This window comes from Geotrypetes seraphini, chromosome 10 (genome assembly GCF_902459505.1).
Source record: "Geotrypetes seraphini chromosome 10, aGeoSer1.1, whole genome shotgun sequence".
NCBI classification, from domain to species: domain Eukaryota; kingdom Metazoa; phylum Chordata; class Amphibia; order Gymnophiona; family Dermophiidae; genus Geotrypetes; species Geotrypetes seraphini.
In genome coordinates this window covers 145,337,508-145,356,479 of record NC_047093.1, presented here as the reverse complement: position 1 = coordinate 145,356,479, position 18,972 = coordinate 145,337,508, and the positions used below count along the sequence as shown (strand labels likewise).

Genomic DNA, 18,972 nt, shown 5'->3' with positions numbered 1-18,972 from the left:
TTAGAAAAAAGGAATAAGGTTCCTTTGTGCCCAGGGATAGACGGGAGCAGTACCAGCCATGTATTGATTTGCTCTGTTGGATCTAGATTAGTAAACTGGAATGAGGAGATGGCAAGTGTAATCTCAGAATATATTGAATGTTTGAGGGATGGGGGTGGGATAAGCATGGGAATACATGACGTGTTCTGATCCTGCTTCTCTCCTCTGCAGGGTCCGGAAACAGGTGGTGAACATCCCATCTTTCATTGTGCGCCTTGATTCCCAAAAGCACATTGACTTCTCCCTTCGCTCTCCCTATGGTGGCGGGCGGCCTGGCCGCGTGAAGCGAAAGAATGCCAAGAAGGGACAAGGAGGTGCCGGTGGGGCAGACGAAGAAGAGGAAGATTAAAAACCAATGTGGGGAGAGGAGGGCACTGTGGTTTGAAGACATTTGTACAAAATAAAGATTGTTGGGAATGAGTTTCCTAAAACTTTCTCTCTTGTATTTCTTGGAGATTTAACATTTGGAGACAAAGTAGTGTGAGTAATTATTAGAAGGATATCTATTAACTCTGCACCTGCTTCCAGCAGATCCTGGTCCTCGCTCATGATGGGCCCTCACTGCTGCTTTATATAGTCATTACGATTGATCCCTTTTTACAAACAGCTGGATTTAGACCTGCTAGGCAGTGACAGGCCAATATTTAGGCCTAGACATTTGGGTAGGTTGTCGCTTTGAGTGCTCCTGCTATGGTGGCCACAGTCCTCAAGCGCAACTGCCTAATGTGGGTCCTGTCAGCTCAGGGGGGCTAGTGAGATCCTGCTCTCTGGTTGCTATCAAAATATGTGGAAATGAATGCCATGACTTTCACACGTGCAGGAGTTAAGTTGTGGAATAGCCTCGTTGGTCAAATTTGAAAATGTAGAGACAGGAATTCATTTAGGAAAACGTTAAAAACTCAACTATTTATAGATGCATTTCTTTGAGCAATTGACCTTATATAAAGATTGAAACTGTTTTTGTTCCTACCTTCTGATTTATTTTTTTTTTAATATATATATTTTATGTATGTAACTTTTTGTAAACTGTTTTGGAAAAAAACTATAGAAATTTTAAAAATAAATAAAAACCTGGCAGTATGCTAAGTCAAAGAAGGAAATTTGTGCCCACAGCCACAGGGAGAGATGACATCTTAAAACCGTCTTGTGTTAGTAGACTAAAATAATGACCGACACAGCTGTGTTTCGTTCTGCATGGGCTACTTTAAAGGTTTAAACATGACCTTATAGTATCGGGATTCACACCACGGTGAGGCATTACAAGCTCTCATAGCTTTGGGGGGGGGAGGGGAGAGGTGGAATCTAGTTTCCTTCCTTCAGCACCCAAGGGCAGGCAGGTTCCACACTAAAGTTACTAGAGAGCTGCTGAGCTGATAATAGATCTTTGCTGTGGCCTGCTGCTGTCAATGCATCCTACCCAATGATAGAACTGAGCTTCAGCAAGGAGGCAGCAGCCATATTTCCACTTGTCATTTCCTTTCACCCCCCCCCCCCCCCCCCCCAGAGCTAAAAGCTGACAGCTAGGGGCGGGAAATGAAGGTCATAGAAAGGTGCAGGGGAATTTATGCCTGCCTCTGAACACGGGGAGGGGGGGGTTAAATAAAGAATGCATGCATCTAAATACTTAATCATACTCTGGAAGCATGTGGGGGTAACATGGGATTGAATTTAGTTAGCCTTTGCTCGTGCACAGTGCTGGAAAAGTGGTTTGTAAAACTTCAGAAATACTTTCTTGAGCTTAAGACTTAGGAAGGTTATGTTCACAGTATTGCGAACATCGCTGCAGGGCTTCCATTCCGTACACACTGGCTTTCTGTCATCCTAGATGTCCAAATTTAGAAGGGGGGTGAGGTTAATTTAGTGCATACTGATATGATGGCCAGCCGCAAGCTGTCCAAAGTACCAGACTTCATTTGAGAAGAGGAAACAGCTTTGGAAAATAAAGATTATGAGCCCTGGCACTCTTCCTCTTTCCCGGCGAGGGGGCTGGCAAATGCTTTAGGGCAGGGCTTCCCAGCAGCTGGCTCTGTGTTTCCCGGCAAGTCAAGAGAGGACTTAACACTCTCTGTCCTGGAACAGATTGTAACTTTTATTACACCTCACTAACTGCCTTTGGCCTGGAGGTAGACAGGGACTCTGGATTCCACCCAGCACTGCTCATGTAGGTAGAAAGATCCTGAACGGATGTAAAAGTCCCTCAAGAATCGAGAAGGAAACATTTGGGAGTTAGCTGAGGGGTGCAAGCAGGATGGAGAGCAACAAGCTTTAGGTATAAAGTCTTTATTCTAGCATGCAACAGTGATTTTTTTTTTTTTTTTTTTAATATAAAGGGTGCTATAGAAAATGAGTACTCAGACTTGTGACTGTAGTGTGGTTGGTGCTTGGGCAGTCATATCAGTCTCATGCTGCCCCGGATGGGGGCACAGTGGCATCATCGCAGCAAGATATCACTTAATGCACAAAACAAGCATCTGTCCTACACACAGGCATGCGTTTTCAGTCCTGGCTCCTAGTTCTATAATCTTACTTGCATGTTTTTACCCATCATGCACAAAACCGCATGTGTGGATTATAGAACACTTGCAGTCAAGTGCATAAGTTAATTGGAAAATGAAGTTCTAATTAGCAGTAATAACGTGCGTAACTGCGGGCAGTCACTATTCTGGAAACTTGGCACGCAGAAGGTATATATTACTACAAGGGAGGGCATGGGTGGCTAAGATATGTGGCACCAGGAAAAAATTGGCACTCGGGCATTATTCTGTAAAGAGCAGCAGGGATTCCCGGGCTCAGTTCTAGGTGTGAGGATTTATATAAATCCTGCCACAAATCCCTCTAATACCATGCATCTTTAACCTACCCATACTCCTCCTATGACTATGTCCCTTCTGGGTTACAAGCTACAGGATTTTGACGCCCAGGATTACAGACGAGCATTCAGCATTGTCACTTAACGTCAATAATTTGTAGTGTCCAACTGATGTTAATGAGGTGGTTTTCGCGTCCCAAGGCAAATTTGAATGACCTAACGACAATTGTGTGTAATGGCCAATATTAATTTCATGTTTGGCGTGCCGCATTCCAGCATCTAAATTTCACCAACTTTTTCAGAACAAGCTCCCTTGCTGGCTCCTGTATTTCTCTGACACACACTTGTCACTAGTTCCTAGTTCCTTATCCCTATTTTACCATGTCCCAATCATGCGCAGGCAAAATCCCTTCATTCCCCCCTGATCTTTTCTGGAATTTTCTTTGTTCCTTTTGAACGAGTGTTTTAATGGTAATCTCTTAACCAACTGCTACTGTGTTTTAATACAACACAATCGACTTAATACGTGTTAATTCGTCAAGTTACTGAATGTTAAAATCTTAGTGCATGCTGCGTTGATTGAAGGTGCACTACCATCGCTGGTTACAGTCAACAGCTTCTGTCGCAGGCTCACGACACTAGTTGTTTGTAGAATGGGGCCTTTGCCTAATGAACCGTCCGCCTGGTGGTAGATGGACTTACAGATGCTGGTTAGTAATTGCACATTTATTGAGGGCATGCTTAGCTATCTACCTCCTGGAAGCAGCCCTCTTCGTCAAGGTGTCCTTATAGCAGACACAAAAGGATTAGGCTGTGGTCTACATGACCCAAAATGAATGATAGATTCTATAAGAGATGAAGAGGACCAAACACTATGTTTCGGCACTTTGACTGCATCAAGGGTCTAATGTATAACATTTAAAATATTAAATACATGAAATATGACTACGGGAGGCCATGATGAATAATTTTACCAAAGAGGACCTACACCTGTCGTGGTCTACTGCAGTGGTTCCCAACCCTGTCCTGGAGGAACACCAGGCCAATTGGGTTTTCAGGCTAGCCCTAATGAATATGCATGAAGCAAATTTGCATGCCTATCACTTCCATCATATGCAAATCTCTCTCATGCATATTCATTAGGGCTAGCCTGAAAACCCAATTGGCCTGATGTTCCTCCAGGACAGGGTTGGGAATCACTGGTCTACTGGTTCATGCTGGTACTATGCTCTCTCGGTGTGCATGTGATCATCTGGGTAGGGTGGTCTGTCGGACTCCTAAATATCAAGGTAAGTTAATCTGTCAGGTAGCTGCCCTGCATCATATAACAGGACCACATCACTCGTGTATAGCAGCTTCACCCTCTCAAAGATTAAAATGTGATTAAAGTTGAAAAAGAAAAGTCCAGAATGCATCCAGTTCGGTCATGATTGAAAATGTTCAACTGTGTATGGCCAGAAACCCTCTTTGGAAGCAAATCTCAACAAACAGCTCCAAGTGGCCAAAAGTGCCAGGATGCCTGTTGCGTTTGTCCCTTTCCTTCAGCTCACTAATGTCACACACTCAAGATGGTTGCTCACACAAAACATCAGTTCTTAAAGACGCTCCTGAGGACGCTGGTTACAGGCATCTCTTCCAGCTCTGCTGCGGACGGTGCAGCCACCCCCTGTGCCACGTTGGCGGCCACTGTCCTCCTGCAGAGGTGCTGAAGTGACACTACCTTGCAAATCAGAGGCCGGGTTAGCGCAAGGGGCACTGGGCGCTCTTTGCCTTCCACGTAGCACAGATTGGAGTCTGATTCTCCAGCACTGGTTAGCCGCACGTAGTGATCCACCAGCTTCACAACACAATTGAAAGTCGGGGGCTGCTCAGCCCCAGGGACTGTCTCCAGGAAGAAAGCAGAGCCCTCCTGCTTGATGCGCAAGTTGGTAATACCTGCTGCCGTCCGAACGCTGAGAGTAAAGAGGTGATGGTGGTCTGAGGAGTCCCGGATGAGGAAGACCCCCAGGGGCTGGTCCGCCAACAGTTTCTTGGCTTCAGCCCCCGAGAGGGTACTCCAGTAGAAGCCACTAGCCTCGAGCCTCTCCAGGGCTGTCTCCACACGCTCAAAGTCCCCACAGAAGGATTTATAGTGGTAGGATAGCTTGGCAGCAGCCGGAGAAGTCATAGCCATGAAACCTGGTGACGGGAAGAGGCAGCGACAGGAAGAGCACCAGTGCAGCGCTAGCATCATTACTGGAGCCCCGTGTCCGGGCCGGACTCAGTGAAGCGAACGCACAGCTCGCTGAGTAGAAGGTGAGGAGGGCGAGAGCTCACGGTAGACCCATTTGCTGGGTGACACTGAAAAACACAAACACTGCAAAAATTAATTCTGAGATAATGGCTGAGATCCAAGACAGGCCATGCAAGCAACTTGGTGGACATTGGTTGGCACTTAGCAGTGCAATGTAATCTAATCAAGCACAAGACCTCCCCTCAGGCTCTGGTTATCTCTGGTTGATTTGATGGTGGCTCACGCTCCCTGCTCAAGGACTCTGGGAACTGTTACACCTGGTCCCAGTTTCTCACCTGTTTTTAAAACATCTTGATTTTGTAATTTATATGTATGTATTATAAAATGATTTCGAAACTGCACCATCAAGAAATCTGTTGCGAGTTTCTGTTAATCTGTATGGATCTGGACAGTGTAAAATAGTGCTGGCTCTCTGTACAACATGTAAAGATTGTTCTGCAGTTGTGTACTACCGTGTTTCCCCAAAAATACAAAAATAAGCCCTAGCATGATTTTCGGGGTAGGTCTTAATATAAGACCTACCCCCGAAAGTAAGCCCTAGTCGCCGGCAGCAGCACTTCCCCTGCCTCCCACTGAGCGTGAGACCGAAATACCTGGAAACAGTCGGCAGCACAGGCTGCATCACGGCCTGCCCTTCTCACGCCCGGCCGTTCCGTGCTGCGTTGCTGATGACATTATCAGGGATGCGGCAGAGGAACGCCCGGACGTGAGAAGGGCAGGCCACAATGCAGCCGATGCTGCCATTTGTTTCCAGGTATTTCGGTCTCGCGGTCAGTGTTCAGATGGGAGGGAGAGATGAAAAGGTCAGAGGGGGGATGGGAGGGATAGAAAGATGCTGCATAGGGGGATGGGAGGAATAGAAGCTTCAAGGCTTCTGCTACATGGGGATGGGAGGGATAGAAAGATACTGTACAAGGGGATGGGTGAGGGGAGGAAAGATGCTGCACATGTGGGGGGGGGAGAAAGGAAATAGGAAGAATTGGGGTAGAGTAGAGGAAGGGAAAGATGATCACTGTACATGAAAAAAATAAGACCTACTTGAAAATAAGACCTAGTGCCTTTTTTGGGCCCAAAATTAATGACTGTCTTATTTTTGGGCAAACACATTAAATTTTAGGCATACCTGCTCAAATTTTGTGTTTCAATGAATCCCTAAGGGAACAGAAGCTGACAGGACCTTTACTCAGTACAAAGTTAACGCCCTCCCCCCTTTTTACAAAGCCACGTTAGGCTTTTTTATCACTGGCCACAGCGGTATTCTGACGCTTATTGGAATTATATGAGAGTTGGAGCTAATACCGTCATGGTCAGCGATAGAAAAACAACTAATGTGGCTTCATAAAAGGGGGGGGGGGGTTAATCCAAAACATGAATAAATGACTATTTGCTGATTTATACATATTGAAAATATTTAAAAAGTGGTAGGACATGAGGATGACTAACAAAATATTTGAAAACGTCTCTTTTTATTGAGGCTTTTTGAATGAATACTAAACAGTGACTTACCCCCCCTCCCTTGACAAAAGCTTCGCTAGCGTTTCTAGCGCCAGCCGCCGCAGTAACAGCTCCAAACTGCTTTATAAAGGAGGGGGGTTAAAGAATTATTTTGTTTAAAAGTGTTATAAGGATTGTTTTTATGTTTTAATTTTGTATTATTTTATGATATAAATTTGTGTGGATTTGTGTAACCCGCTTAGGTTTAAGCGGGATATAAGCTTTTTAAATAAATAAATATGGCAGACGTTATAACTTAACTAGAAGTGTGGCTAGATTAGTTTTCCTTTTCCCCCTCCCTAAGTTCTCAAAAAGCAGGCATCTATTAGGCAAACATGGTTCTTCTTGTTGCATAGAGCATTCTGGACCCCTACTAGATTACAAAAATTAGATTGCTCTAAGTCTAATAGATGCTGGCATTGTAAAATTGAAATTGGAACTTTAGACCATCTTTTATTCTATTGTCCATGGATTCAGGCATTTTGGTTGTCAATCTGGGATCAAGTTAACCTAATGATGGAGAGTCATGTGGCATTGTCCTATGACACGGTGGTTTTTGGAATGTGTATGAGGGCTAAATGCCAAATATCTGCAGCAAATAATAAGTTACTGATGATTCTTACTGGTGTGGGGATCCAGCAAATAACGACTAATTGAAAAGACTGTTCTAGACTGAATTGTAGTTTCTGGTGGAACTCAGTATGTCATATGTATAAGATGGAAAGACTTTTTTTTTTTAAATAATTCTTTATTCATTTTAAAACTTTCATCAAGTGTACAAAAATTGCAACACAATAACATAGATTTAACCACTTGTACATCTTATCATTATAACTTATAGTTGTAAATATAACCCTCCCTCTCCCATCCTGAAATCCTTTTAGTAATTTTTATTTTTCATATAATAGAAACCCTCCCCCCACCCCACCCTTATCTTACATATTAAATATAGAAATATTAGGAAAATGGCATCAATCATGACAAAAGGACGCTAATGGTTCCCAAATTTTAATGAAGTTTTTATAATTTCCATTTTGCACCGCTATTGATCTTTCCATTCTGTATATGTGGCAAACTGAATTCCACCAAAATTTAAAATTGAGCCTACTATGATCTTTCCAGTTATTAGTAATATGTTGAATGGCTACTCCGGTCAAAATCAATAAAAGTTTGTTATTACACATTGATATCTGACTCTTTTTTCTCAGACATACCAAAAAGTACAGTATCATAAGTTAATGCTACGTGATTTTCCAATAAACAATTTACTTGATCCCAGATTGAGTTCCAAAAGGCTAAGATATGGGGACAATAGAACAAAAGATGATCTAAAGTCCCTATATCCAGAATACAATGCCAGCATCTATTAGACAAAGAACTATTTAACTTTTGCAATCTAACTGGGGGTCCAAAAAGCTCTATGTAACAAAAAAAAACCCAAGATGGAAAGACTACTTGCAGTACAGAAGGGTTATTTTAAAAGATTTCAGGAAGTGTGGAGGCCATTAATTGAATATTATAATGATTAAGGTTTATTCTTTTTCCTTATGGGATAATTTGGAGAAATGGGGGTGGGTGGGGGGGATAGGATATTCTAATTAAATAGTAGTATATTTTAACTGATTAATGCATATAAGAAATATGGTATATATGTATGAACAGAAAAGGAAAGGGGGTAAATATATTGGAAATATATTGCTATGGAATTTTAGGGGATATATGTAATATGATGAGTTATATTTGTTGTGCATTTAATTTATATAATACAATGAACAGAGTTTGAGGAAGAAAGGGTGGGGGGAGGGATAGGTTAATGTAAGATTAATTGTAATATAGAAGAGAGATGTCTAGGAATGTATATGTTTGGATAGATTATTTTGTGGATATGGGGAGGGATGGGAGGTGGGTGGGGGGGGGAATTAAAATATGTATAATAATGTTTAAGAATGTCAAGTGAGTTATGTGAATCATTTGTAATAATATTGTACACTTGTTGAAAGAAATAAAATGAATAAAGATTAAAAAAAAAAAAAAAAGCACAAAAAGTTTAGAAACTCGTGTAGGCCTTTGTAGACAATCTCTCAAGTTGTGATTGTTATTCTGTCTACTCTCAACAACCAGTCAACTCTTAAGGGCTCCTTTTACGAAGCCGCATTAGCGGTTTAATGCGCGTAATAGCGCGCGCTAAACCCCTAGCCGCTACCGCCTCCCTTTTAGCAGGCAGTAGTTTTTCAGCCAGCGCAGAGGTTAGCGCGTGATGAAAAGTTGCGGGCGTTAAACCCGCTAGCGCGGCTTCGTAAAAGGAGCCCTAAGTAGCTGTCTCAACCGTTTTAAATGAAAATCATTCATTCTTGCAAAGCAGTCTAAAAAAAAAACCCTAAATATTTCCAGCTAGCAATTTTGAATGTTACAAAATTGTAAAGAAACCAAAGGATTAATGTTTTTTCTTTTGGGTTAGATTTATTAAAATTTCTACCTAGATTTGTTGAAGTAGAGGCAAGATCTGTCAGACTAAGAAAAATCTGAGGAGATCGGGCTGAGAACCGTTCAGATTTGCCAAACCGAACCCCCAGATCACCGCAAAAGAGGTGGCGAAAAGTTTAGCTGACATTGTAAGAGCTGTCCACAGTGCAGCCGGGAGAGTTGCCAGAAGATAATCTTTTTAGCATTCTCATAATAAAAGTCATCAATAATAAACGCATAATCTTTCAAAACAAATACTTTGGACTGATGAAAGAAAAACTGCACTATTGAGCCACAATTGCTCAAGGTACATTGGGAGAAAAGAGTGAAGCGCTGAAGAAAAGAACACCTCGCCAGCTGTCTTTGGCGCTTTGGGGTTCTGTGGCAGCTGGTGACACAGGCGATAGGGTGCAGGTGGAAGGAGGATTGGATTCACACATAGAAACATGATGGCAGCTAAAAGCCAAATGGCCCATCCGCAGCATCCGCTATTTCCTCCACTCCCTATAGGCTAAGGCTCTTAACACTGTGAGGTCATAGAGCTTTATGGTTAAAGAAACATGACGGCAGCTAAAGGCCAAATGGCCCATGCAGTCTGCCCATCCGCAACATTCACTATCTCCCTATAGGCTAAGGCTCTTTACACCTACATTGTGAGGTTATAGAAACATAGAAATATGATGGCAGATATAAGTCAAATTGCCTATCCACTATCTCCTCTCCCTATAGGCTATGGGGCTCATAATAAAAAAAAAAACATCTAAAAAGTGGCCTAAATGGCTACTTAGACGATCAAAAAGCCTGATCGTCCAAGTACCCATAATCAAAGCTGGTTTTAGACGTATCTAAAACCAGCTTAGGTCTTTCCCCTGCCACTAAACGCACAGAGAGAAAAGAGGCGTGTTTAGAGGAGGGGAAAGGGCGGGCGGTGAGCGGGAGGTGGGCCGACCTACACCTAGGCGTACAGCAGGTATAACCAAACGTTTTGACAGGTTGCCTAGTCGGCACTTATACGTTTTGACTTAGACCAAGTCAAAACAGGTATAAGTGCCGCAAAAGGGCCCGCTGAGCTGATGGCGGCTGGCATGATTAGCTCAGCGGGCTGGCAACCTATCCAACGCCCACTGCAACCATCGGGGCAGGAGAGATGCCTCATCTCCCCTACCGTGATAGCAATACCACCAAGTGCCGCCAAATGCGGCACTTGGGATCGCTAAAGCGGCAGGAGAGATGACCCATCTCTCCTGCAGCGATCCACCCCTCCCCCTGATATGATTGGGCCAGGAGAGAGCCCAAACCTTCCTGGCCCCGTTTCCCCAACCCCCCCCTGATGACATCGGGGTAAGAGGGAGCCCAAGCCCTCTTGCCCCGCGATCCCCCCCCCCCCGAGTCCGATGGGGCCAGGAGGGAACCTAAGCCCTCCTGGCCCAGCGATCGCAAACCCCCTTCCCCCCACATAATGGACATTGTCCCTGCTTCTACTTTCAACGTTTAAGGCCTTAGGCCAAAAGGGGACTTAGACGTTTTTTTAAATTATGCCCCTCTAAGGCTCTTAACACTGAGGTCATAAAGCTTTATGGTTATAAAAACAAGATGGCAGCTAAAGGCTAAATAGCCCATCTAGTCAGTCCATCCACCACAGCATCTACTATCTCCTCCTCTTCCTAAGAGATCCCGTGTCCCTATCTATCCCAGGCTTTCTTGAATTCAGACACATTCTTTACCTCCACCACTTCTATTGGGAGACTGTTTCACATATCTACCATCCTTTCTGTAAAACAGTATTTCCTTAGAATACTGAGCCTTTTACCTCTTAACTTCATCCTATTCTCTCATTCTAGAGCTTCCTTTCAAGTGAAAGAGACTCGATTCATGCGCATTTACATTACTTAGGTATTTAAACGTCTCTATCATATCTTCTCCTCTCCTGCCTTTTCTCCAAAGTATACAGATTGAGATCTTTAAGTCTGTCCCCATTCGCATTATGACGAAGACCACCCATCATTTTAGTAGCCTTCCTCTGGACCGACTCCATCCTTTTTATATCTTTTTTGAAGGTGCGGTCTCCAGAATTATGTATTTAGTCGATTTGTTTTAGCCCATCCTCTCAGAACAACCCAGAATGGGTTACAAGTTTAGGACATCTAATCTATAATAATAAAATGCTAAGCGCACATGCGCACTCTTACCCCGTGTTCCCTGAGTCCTGATCTGTCAGGCTGTGGCCACAAGAGTGCGCATGCGCGCCTACCATGCATCTCTCTCTCTCGCAGCGGGCTTCCCGGCTCCGGCCTGACTCACAGCAGGTAACACACCGTGACTCCCCCCCCCCCTCCGGCACACCCGAAACCCCCGTAGACCCTCCCAGCCGCACCTCCCACTGCGAGACGAACACAAACCTCCCGGCTCCAGCAGCGTCCAGGCACAGTAAACACGCAGCTTCGCATCCTTCTACTGGCTTGATTTCCTCTGCCGAGTCCCTGATGACATCATCAGAGACGCGGCAGAGGAAATTAGGGCAGTAGAAGGCCCGAAGCAGCGTGTTTACTGTGCCTCGGATGCTGCTGGAGCCGGGAGGTTTGTCGGCCGTCTAGCAGTGAGGGAGTTGGCTGGGAGAGTCAACAGGGGTTTCGGGGGGGGGGGGGGGGTGTTAAATGGAAACATGGGAAGGAGACATGCTGGCTTCGGGGTATGGGGGGGTTAAATTGAAACATGCTGCTCTGATGGTAAGGAGGCAGGCAGGCTGGCTTCAGGGGGAGGGGTGTGTGTGTTTGGGGGGGTTAAATGGAAATATGCTGCTCAGAGGAATGGGAAGTAGGCAGGCAGGCTGGCTTTAGGGGGGGTTTAATAGAACTATGCTTCTCAGGGGGATGGGAGGCAGGCAGACAGGCTGGCATGGGGGGGACACAAAGTATGGAAGATAGTGATGGAGACACGGGAAGGAGGCACTAGGGGCACTAATGATATAGAAAGGAGGCACTGGGGGCACTAAGGACACTACGCAGGCACTGGGGCACTAAGGACACAGTACGGAGGCACTGGGGGCACTAAGGACATGGGAAGGAGGCACTGTGGGCATTAAGGACACAGGAAGGAGGTACTGGGGGCACTAAGGATGCAGGAAGGGGTACTAAGGACATGGGAAGGAGGCACTAGGGGCACTAAGGACTTAGGAAGGGGCACTAAGGACATAGGGAGAGACACAGACAGAAAAAATGACAGACAGGCAGGCAGCGTCCAAGAAGAGAGAGACAAAGAAAAAAAACCAGACAGACAGACAGACATCTATTCTAGCACCCGTTAATGTAACGGGCTTAAAGACTAGTATTGATAATAAAGTGAGCACAGTATTCTTACAGCTAAAGGAATGATTCCATATACAGAAGGATGAATCTGACATAGGTGTAAGGAGAAGTAACACTATTATGACAGTTCTGACAATTACAATGGCTGCATAGGTGTTGGGACTATTTACAATAACAAAGTGAGATCTTACCTGAGTCTTATACAGGGGCACTAAGACCTCCTTTTTCCTATGATCGGTGAAGAAGTTGAAACTGTAAAGATGTTGGATTATTTCTACCAGACATTGATCCGAAACTCCTCAAAATCAACCATGAAGTTAGGGGATGGGATATACAGGCAGTCTCCAGGTTAAGAACGAGTTACGTTTTTAAAGCTGTTCTTAAGTCGGATTTGTATGTAACTCAGAACTTGCACATTTTAAGATTCTTGCTGCTTACCTCTGCTCCCATCTGACAAAAGGGCCAATTGTCCCTACCACTGTTCCCTCTAAGGTAAGGCATGCACAACCACACACTGTTCTTAATGTGGCCATGCATCATTCCTGAATCTGCTACAGATGTGTAGGAATCTATGCCACTGGAAATGCTGCTCAGTGAAATCAAATGAAGCTGCGACTGCTTTCTTAAGTACGAGTCGTACTTACGTCAGGCATCTGTAAGTCGGCGACTCCCTGGACTGTCTTTCTGTGGTTACAATCAAAGCGGTTTACATATTATATACAGGTACTTACTTTGTACCTGGGGCAATGGAGGGTTAAGTGACTTGCCCAGAGTCACAAGGGGCAGCAGAGGGAATCAAACCTGGTAACCGTGCCGCAGCAGTAACCGTTAGGCTCCTCCTCCACTGAAGGACTTTCAGGAAAGAAAGAGGAAGTTCTGCAATGGGTTTCACAGTCCACAGACAGTGGACAGAGCTCAAATCTGCAGGGCATGCGAGAAGACCTAAGAATATCTCTAAGCTAGAAGCGGTGTGTGTGGAAGAGGGCAGGATGGTGCAGAGATGATTAATGCCAGCTTTTGTTCATGTAAGGATTCATTGAAACGTCGAACCTGACTGGAGAGATATATATATATATTCCCAGATCTGAGAGTTCTATAATGGTGACAATTACCTTGTCCTTTGCAGGCGTAGGTTGTCATGGCCTCAGCCCGGTGACAGTGACATTCTTGGCAGGATAATGCAGTGAGTCTTTTGCAACCCCCAGTTTCCAGTCATCTCTGAAGGGCTCCCATCCAGGTGCAAGGTAGACTGGGCCCTCCTAGCTTCCAAAATCTGATAAGTTCAGCGTTGCACTGTACAAATCATACACAATTATATAACACCAAGAATGTACAAAGTCCTGAATATGCTGTATATTGTATATATGGAATACATAGATTATTATATATTTTAAAAATGTATATACCACCAAGCGGTTTCCAATTAAACATACATATTCTGAAGATGAGAACATCTTACTTTACATCTTCATTACTAACTGCTAAGAGATATTACATAAATGCATTAACCAATAACTGTGTTTTCAGCAACTTCTTGAAATTTGCACGCTCAGCACAGAGTCGCAAATTCCCTGTTAATGCATTCCACATTTTCACTCCAGCTCTCGTCACAGCATAGTGCACTCGCAATTCCCTAGTCACTGTCAAGTTCATCCCACTCTCAGACCTCAGCATTCTTCCTGGTCGATATATTTCCAGAAATGTTTGAAAATACACTAGAGCCTTCTGATATAAAACTTGATATAATACGGATAACACCTTCTATTGCACTCTCTGCTGTACTGGAAGCTGGTGTGCACAGCCCTATACAAACGGTAACAGGCAGAAGGCATATCGGTATATAGTTAGATAGCAGTGATGGTGTGCAAGACCCCATATAAGGTATATAAAATTATATACCACCCCATATAAGACCTGTTAAGTGTCGGCCCTGAAATCCGAGCTCTGATATTGGACAAGAGGGAGACCCTTTTCAGTTTCGTGGAATTGTTTAGCGCATTACACAGCTTTAAGCCGGCAGATTAGAGAGTTGCACGGGGACAGAAATCCATCCATCCCCGCCCGTCCCCGTCAGGATCCTCTCCGTCCCCCACCCGTCCCCGCCAGGATCCTCTCCGCCCCCACCCGTCCCCGCCAGGATCCTCTCCATCCCCGCCAGGATCCTCTCCGTCCCCGCAAGGAAATGCCTCCATCCCCGCCTGTCCCCATAAAAAGCAGCAATTACTTTTGACAGAATCATCAATTCCACAGTTTCTTTTGTGTTTGCGCTGCTGTTTTCCTTGTGGAATGGAATCTCTTTGGTGGAACCCTTTTTTTGTTTTCTGTTCAGGTAATTAACTTATAACCCCCCTCTTTTACTAAGGCTGACGTGTCCATTATATTATATGGACAAACCCTGCTTCCAAAGCCTTCCATCCCTGTGGGAGTCCCATGGGCCAGAGGGGGGTCCCCGTGGGACTCCTATGGGTTAGGGGAGGGATTCCCGCGGGACCTACCGAGGGATTCCCGCGGGACCTACCGCGGGATTCCCGTGATCCCTGTTCCCGTGCAGACCTCTATGGCAGACTTGATTGAGGGCACAGGGTGCTGATATCTTGGAGGGGAATAGGAAGATATTGGGGGGAGAGGGGTTGGATTTTTATATATTTTATGGTGTTTTTGTAAAATTATGTTGTTTTTTTTAAGCAATAGATTAATTAAAGGATCATTAATAAGTTATAGCCCGTTGAGCCTTACAGTTCACAGCATCTTACAAAAGAGTGAAGCGGTACAAAACCAGCAAAAATATATATATGACATCATTAAATGCATCAATATACAATCGCTGATTCCCCAGAAATTTAGGGCTCCTTTTATCAAGCCACGCTAGCAGCTTAAACCGCCGGCTGCGCTAGCCGCTACCGCCTCCTCCTGAGCAGGCGGTAGTTTTTGGGGGTTAGTGCGTTATGAAACGTGGCGCGCGTTAACCCTGCTAGCGAGGCTCAATAAAAGGAGCCCTTAGTAAATAGAACCATTTTTAACATGCGCCTAAAATTTAACCCCCCTCCCTTTTACAAAACCATAGTGTGTTTTTTTCAGCGCCGATGCTACAAACCAAGCTATTGTTTTGTAAAAGGGGAGTAGATAAGAAGACATTGGGCTCCTTTTACAAAACCGTGCTAGGGCCTTATAGCGTGGAATAGCGCACGCTAGCCGCAACCGCCTCCTTTAGAGCAGGCGGTAGATTTTAATCTGGTGCTAAAACGCGTAGTGCACCTTCGTAAAAGGAGCCCATTGTTTACCAGAGGGAGAAACACAGACTCCCATTGAGCTATTTGACGAGAAAGCATACAACTCAAACATTTCTTGTGTGTTCTTTGTTTTACTGAGGCGACAGCAAAACAAATGGCCCTTCTCAAGCTCTGGGTTGCTAAATTAATGTTCCACTAATTTCGACTGGCATGAAATTATCTCGAATGAAGATCGGGTTCTGTGAGCTTCTGCTCATTTGAACCATTGGGTAATTTGACCCTCTGAGGACCGAGTATCTAACTTCTCCTTATGAATTTGGAGATTATTACAAGACTGGAATAATTCCTTTTTTGCCACTAAATAACAAGGCAGAAGACCATTAAGAAATTTATAACAAACGCATCCTCGTTTAAAAATGATCCTAGCCTCAAGTTGAACACAGTTGATCAAACTTTTGTAAATTAAAAATCAATATTTTAAATCATATAACCCCGAGGCACATACGCAAGGGTGAAAATATATTTAGACCCTTGCAACAGACGACCTTCCTATCGCTATTGCGGCTGGAAAAGGAAGAAAAAGAAAAATCTAAGCCTAAAGCCCTGAATAAAGTAGAAATAGGGCAGCCTTGAGTTCAGATAGTTTAGTTGTGGCTCTTCTTCCTTTAATTTTCATTATTATTATTCCCGTTATGTTAAACCTTGGATCTCAGATTTCAATAGAGGACTTGAGTTGAATGCATGTATTATTTTCTTTCTAATTTTATGTTGCTATGTAAAGATTTTTCTCCTTAAAATTCCTTTCTGTACAAGTTGATACTTGAAAACAATAAAAAAAGAAAATATATTTAGACAACTTCAACACCAGATAAAATTTTTAGGAGCCATGGAAATCATTTTTCTTAATTTTGCTTGCTTTTTGCTGGGAAGTTTTTTGGTTGGGTTTTTTTTTTTTTTTTTTCAATTTTGCTTATTCTGAGATTTTATTTTCCTCTTTAATTTTGTTTCTGACTTTTCTGAACTTTAGATGGCCTGGTTCTTAGGATCCTTCCAGCCCTGTTTATAAGGATAATTATAAAGCCTCGTACAAAGTACATATGGAATCAGCCATATAGGTAACACAAAGCTTCATTTCTGTAGCTGTCAGTTGCAATTTAGTCCTGTCCACTATAGACACATTACAGATACAAGAATCCTCCGGAGCCAAAAGTAAATTGTACCAATGCATTAATCGCTTGGTTTTCACTCCCAGTCTACCAAGGGCCACCAACAGGTCAGGTATTCAGGATGTAGATCTGATTCTGCATGCGATGTGCTCTCATGCATATTAATCTGGACTGTCATAAAAACCTGATCCAAAGGCAACCCTTGAGGACTGGGAGTGAATGTCTCTTCAGTAGTTAAAGAGAGCTTTCTCACCTGCAAAGTAACAACAGTTAGTCAAAGTGCCTGGGCATTTAAGTCTCTGGGTATGTCTGGCATAGTTTGGAGTGTTGTGGTGGTGGTGGGGGGTGGGGGTTACATGGGATCACTGGGACCTACAGTCCTGGGGTGGAAGAAGAAATGTCTCTGCAATCCCTGCAGACAGAAGGGGAGTTTCATTTATTCTTTAAAGAATTCAAAGGGTTTTTAGGTACTAGGAGATCTGGCACTTGGGAGGTGAGATGTCCTGGGGACCCCCTTATAAAGTGTCTTGGGAGACCGCACCGAGTTGGGAGTGGACAGTAGCCTGGGGAACTGGGCTCCATTCCCACTGCGGCTCACTTAACTCTCCATTGTCCCAGGTACAGAATAAGTGGCTGCATAACCCCAGAAAGGCAGTAGATCATGTCCCTTCCCTTGGGGAGAATTAGCCCCTTGAAAGGGATTCGGGAGAGGTGTCTAGCCTGCGACCTCTGTGCCCCGCAGTTATGGGGGGAGGGAGAGCATGAGTTACCCTTAAGATTTCTGGAAGAGGAATCTTGCCCCGGATCTCTTGTTTGGGGGGGGGAAGTTGAGGAATCATTGCCCCCTCCTTGAAATGATCTAGAAGAGGCGTCCCATCTGTGCCCTACAATCTTGGGGGGACTCTGGGATAGGTGTCATGCCCTGCGGTTTGAGAAGGGGTGTTCTTCAGGGGAGGGGGGTATTAGTAGTTCAGCTTGTGTTGGCTCCCATCCACATTAGCTGGGGGGGGGGGGAGTTGCTTATCTAGTGCCAGCTCTTGTCCCCTGCACTTCATATTTTGTCTTGAATCGATTCCCTTGCCCTGAACTTTTTGGGAAGGTTAATATTCGAGCTTTGGAGGGGGGGGGGGTAGTCTCTTACCTTGGCTCCGATCCCATCCCCGGCTCTCGCTCTGCAGCGGGGAACAACCCCGAGGCCCCTGATCCGGACACACGGCTGCCGCGGCCACATCTTGCGTTTTGTTTGCTTTCGGAGGGGGCGTGGCCAAGGGGGGGGGGTAACCGGGAGCCGCGCCGCCATTGGCCGGAGCGGAGCCGGCGCGGGCTGCCATTGGCCGGCGCTTCTCCCCCCCTCCCGCCGCTTTGCTTCTGTTCCTGGAAATGCTGAGGGGGATGTTGGTAAGAGGCAGGAGGAGTGGAGAGGGGGGAGAGCGCCGCGCACCCCTCCGATCCTCTGTGCTGGAAAGAGCAAGGGCAGCTAACAGGAAGCCTGGGTCTCCCTGACCCCCTAGGCTTACTGTAAAAAAACAAAACCCCAAAAGGGCAGCCCCAGGTTTTGAGAACAGGAGAAGGGCACCCGCCACCCTCCTCCTCAGGCAGCTCCTATTTTAGGGAGCAGCTGAAAAGAAAGTGGAACCAGAGCTCTGGAAAGGTACCGGGGGGGGGGGGGGGTTGCTGGGTCACAGAGGAGAAAAGGCTTGAAAGAGTGATGGAGAGAACGAGAGTCCGGATTCTTTGGGGGCAGTGCGTGCATCAAAAGAAAAAAAAAAGGCTGTAGGTTGGGGGGGGGGGCATTGTAAATCCTGCCTTTCTGCAAAGCATTATATAGAGCGAATAAGGGACACAAAGCTTCAGTTCTAGTATATCTGTCAGTACAAATTAGTCCTGTCCAGTATAGACAAGCACGTGGGATTTCTTAGGAGATAGTGGATGCTGCGGATGGGCCATTGGCCTTTATCTGCCATTATGTTTCTATGTTTCTATAACCATAAAGCTCTATGACCTCACAATGCAGGTGTAAAGAGCCTTAGCCAATAGGAAGAGGAGAAGCAAATGTTAAGAGCCTTAGCCAATAGGGAGAGGAGGAGATGGATGCTGCGGATGGGCCATTGGCCTTTATCTGCCATCATGTGTCTATGTTTCAATAACCATAAAGCTCTATGACCTCACAATG

At 44.9% G+C, this 18,972-nt stretch overlaps 2 protein-coding genes across 5 annotated transcripts in view; one reads left to right on the top strand and one right to left on the bottom strand.

Annotated features, from left to right (window-relative positions):
* The window catches only part of RPS9 (ribosomal protein S9), a 32,679-nt gene extending 32,205 nt beyond the window's left edge, over positions 1 to 474 (top strand). For 2 of the 3 annotated variants that reach the window (XM_033959958.1, XM_033959959.1), the window contains exon 5: positions 211 to 474. In XM_033959958.1, the coding sequence (XP_033815849.1) occupies positions 211 to 388 (178 nt within the window). In that variant the 3' untranslated portion in view covers positions 389 to 474. The remainder of the gene's footprint in view (positions 1 to 210) is intronic. The other variant, XR_004540763.1, reaches the window with a different exon arrangement.
* Positions 283 to 18,062, bottom strand: LOC117367429 (suppressor of cytokine signaling 3-like). Of its 2 annotated transcripts, XM_033959956.1 has the most exons (3): positions 17,941 to 18,062; positions 13,516 to 13,696; positions 283 to 5,188 (listed from the first exon to the last, which is right to left on the bottom strand). In XM_033959956.1, the coding sequence occupies exon 3, from the start codon at positions 5,079 to 5,081 to the stop codon at positions 4,437 to 4,439; it is 645 nt and encodes a 214-aa protein (XP_033815847.1). In that variant the 5' UTR covers positions 5,082 to 5,188; positions 13,516 to 13,696; positions 17,941 to 18,062; the 3' UTR covers positions 283 to 4,436. The 2 variants fall into 2 exon arrangements, with proteins under 2 accessions (XP_033815847.1, XP_033815848.1); XM_033959957.1 differs by lacking the exon at positions 13,516 to 13,696 and having other exon boundaries at positions 17,941 to 18,060.
* Between the last annotated feature and the right edge of the window lie 910 nt (positions 18,063 to 18,972).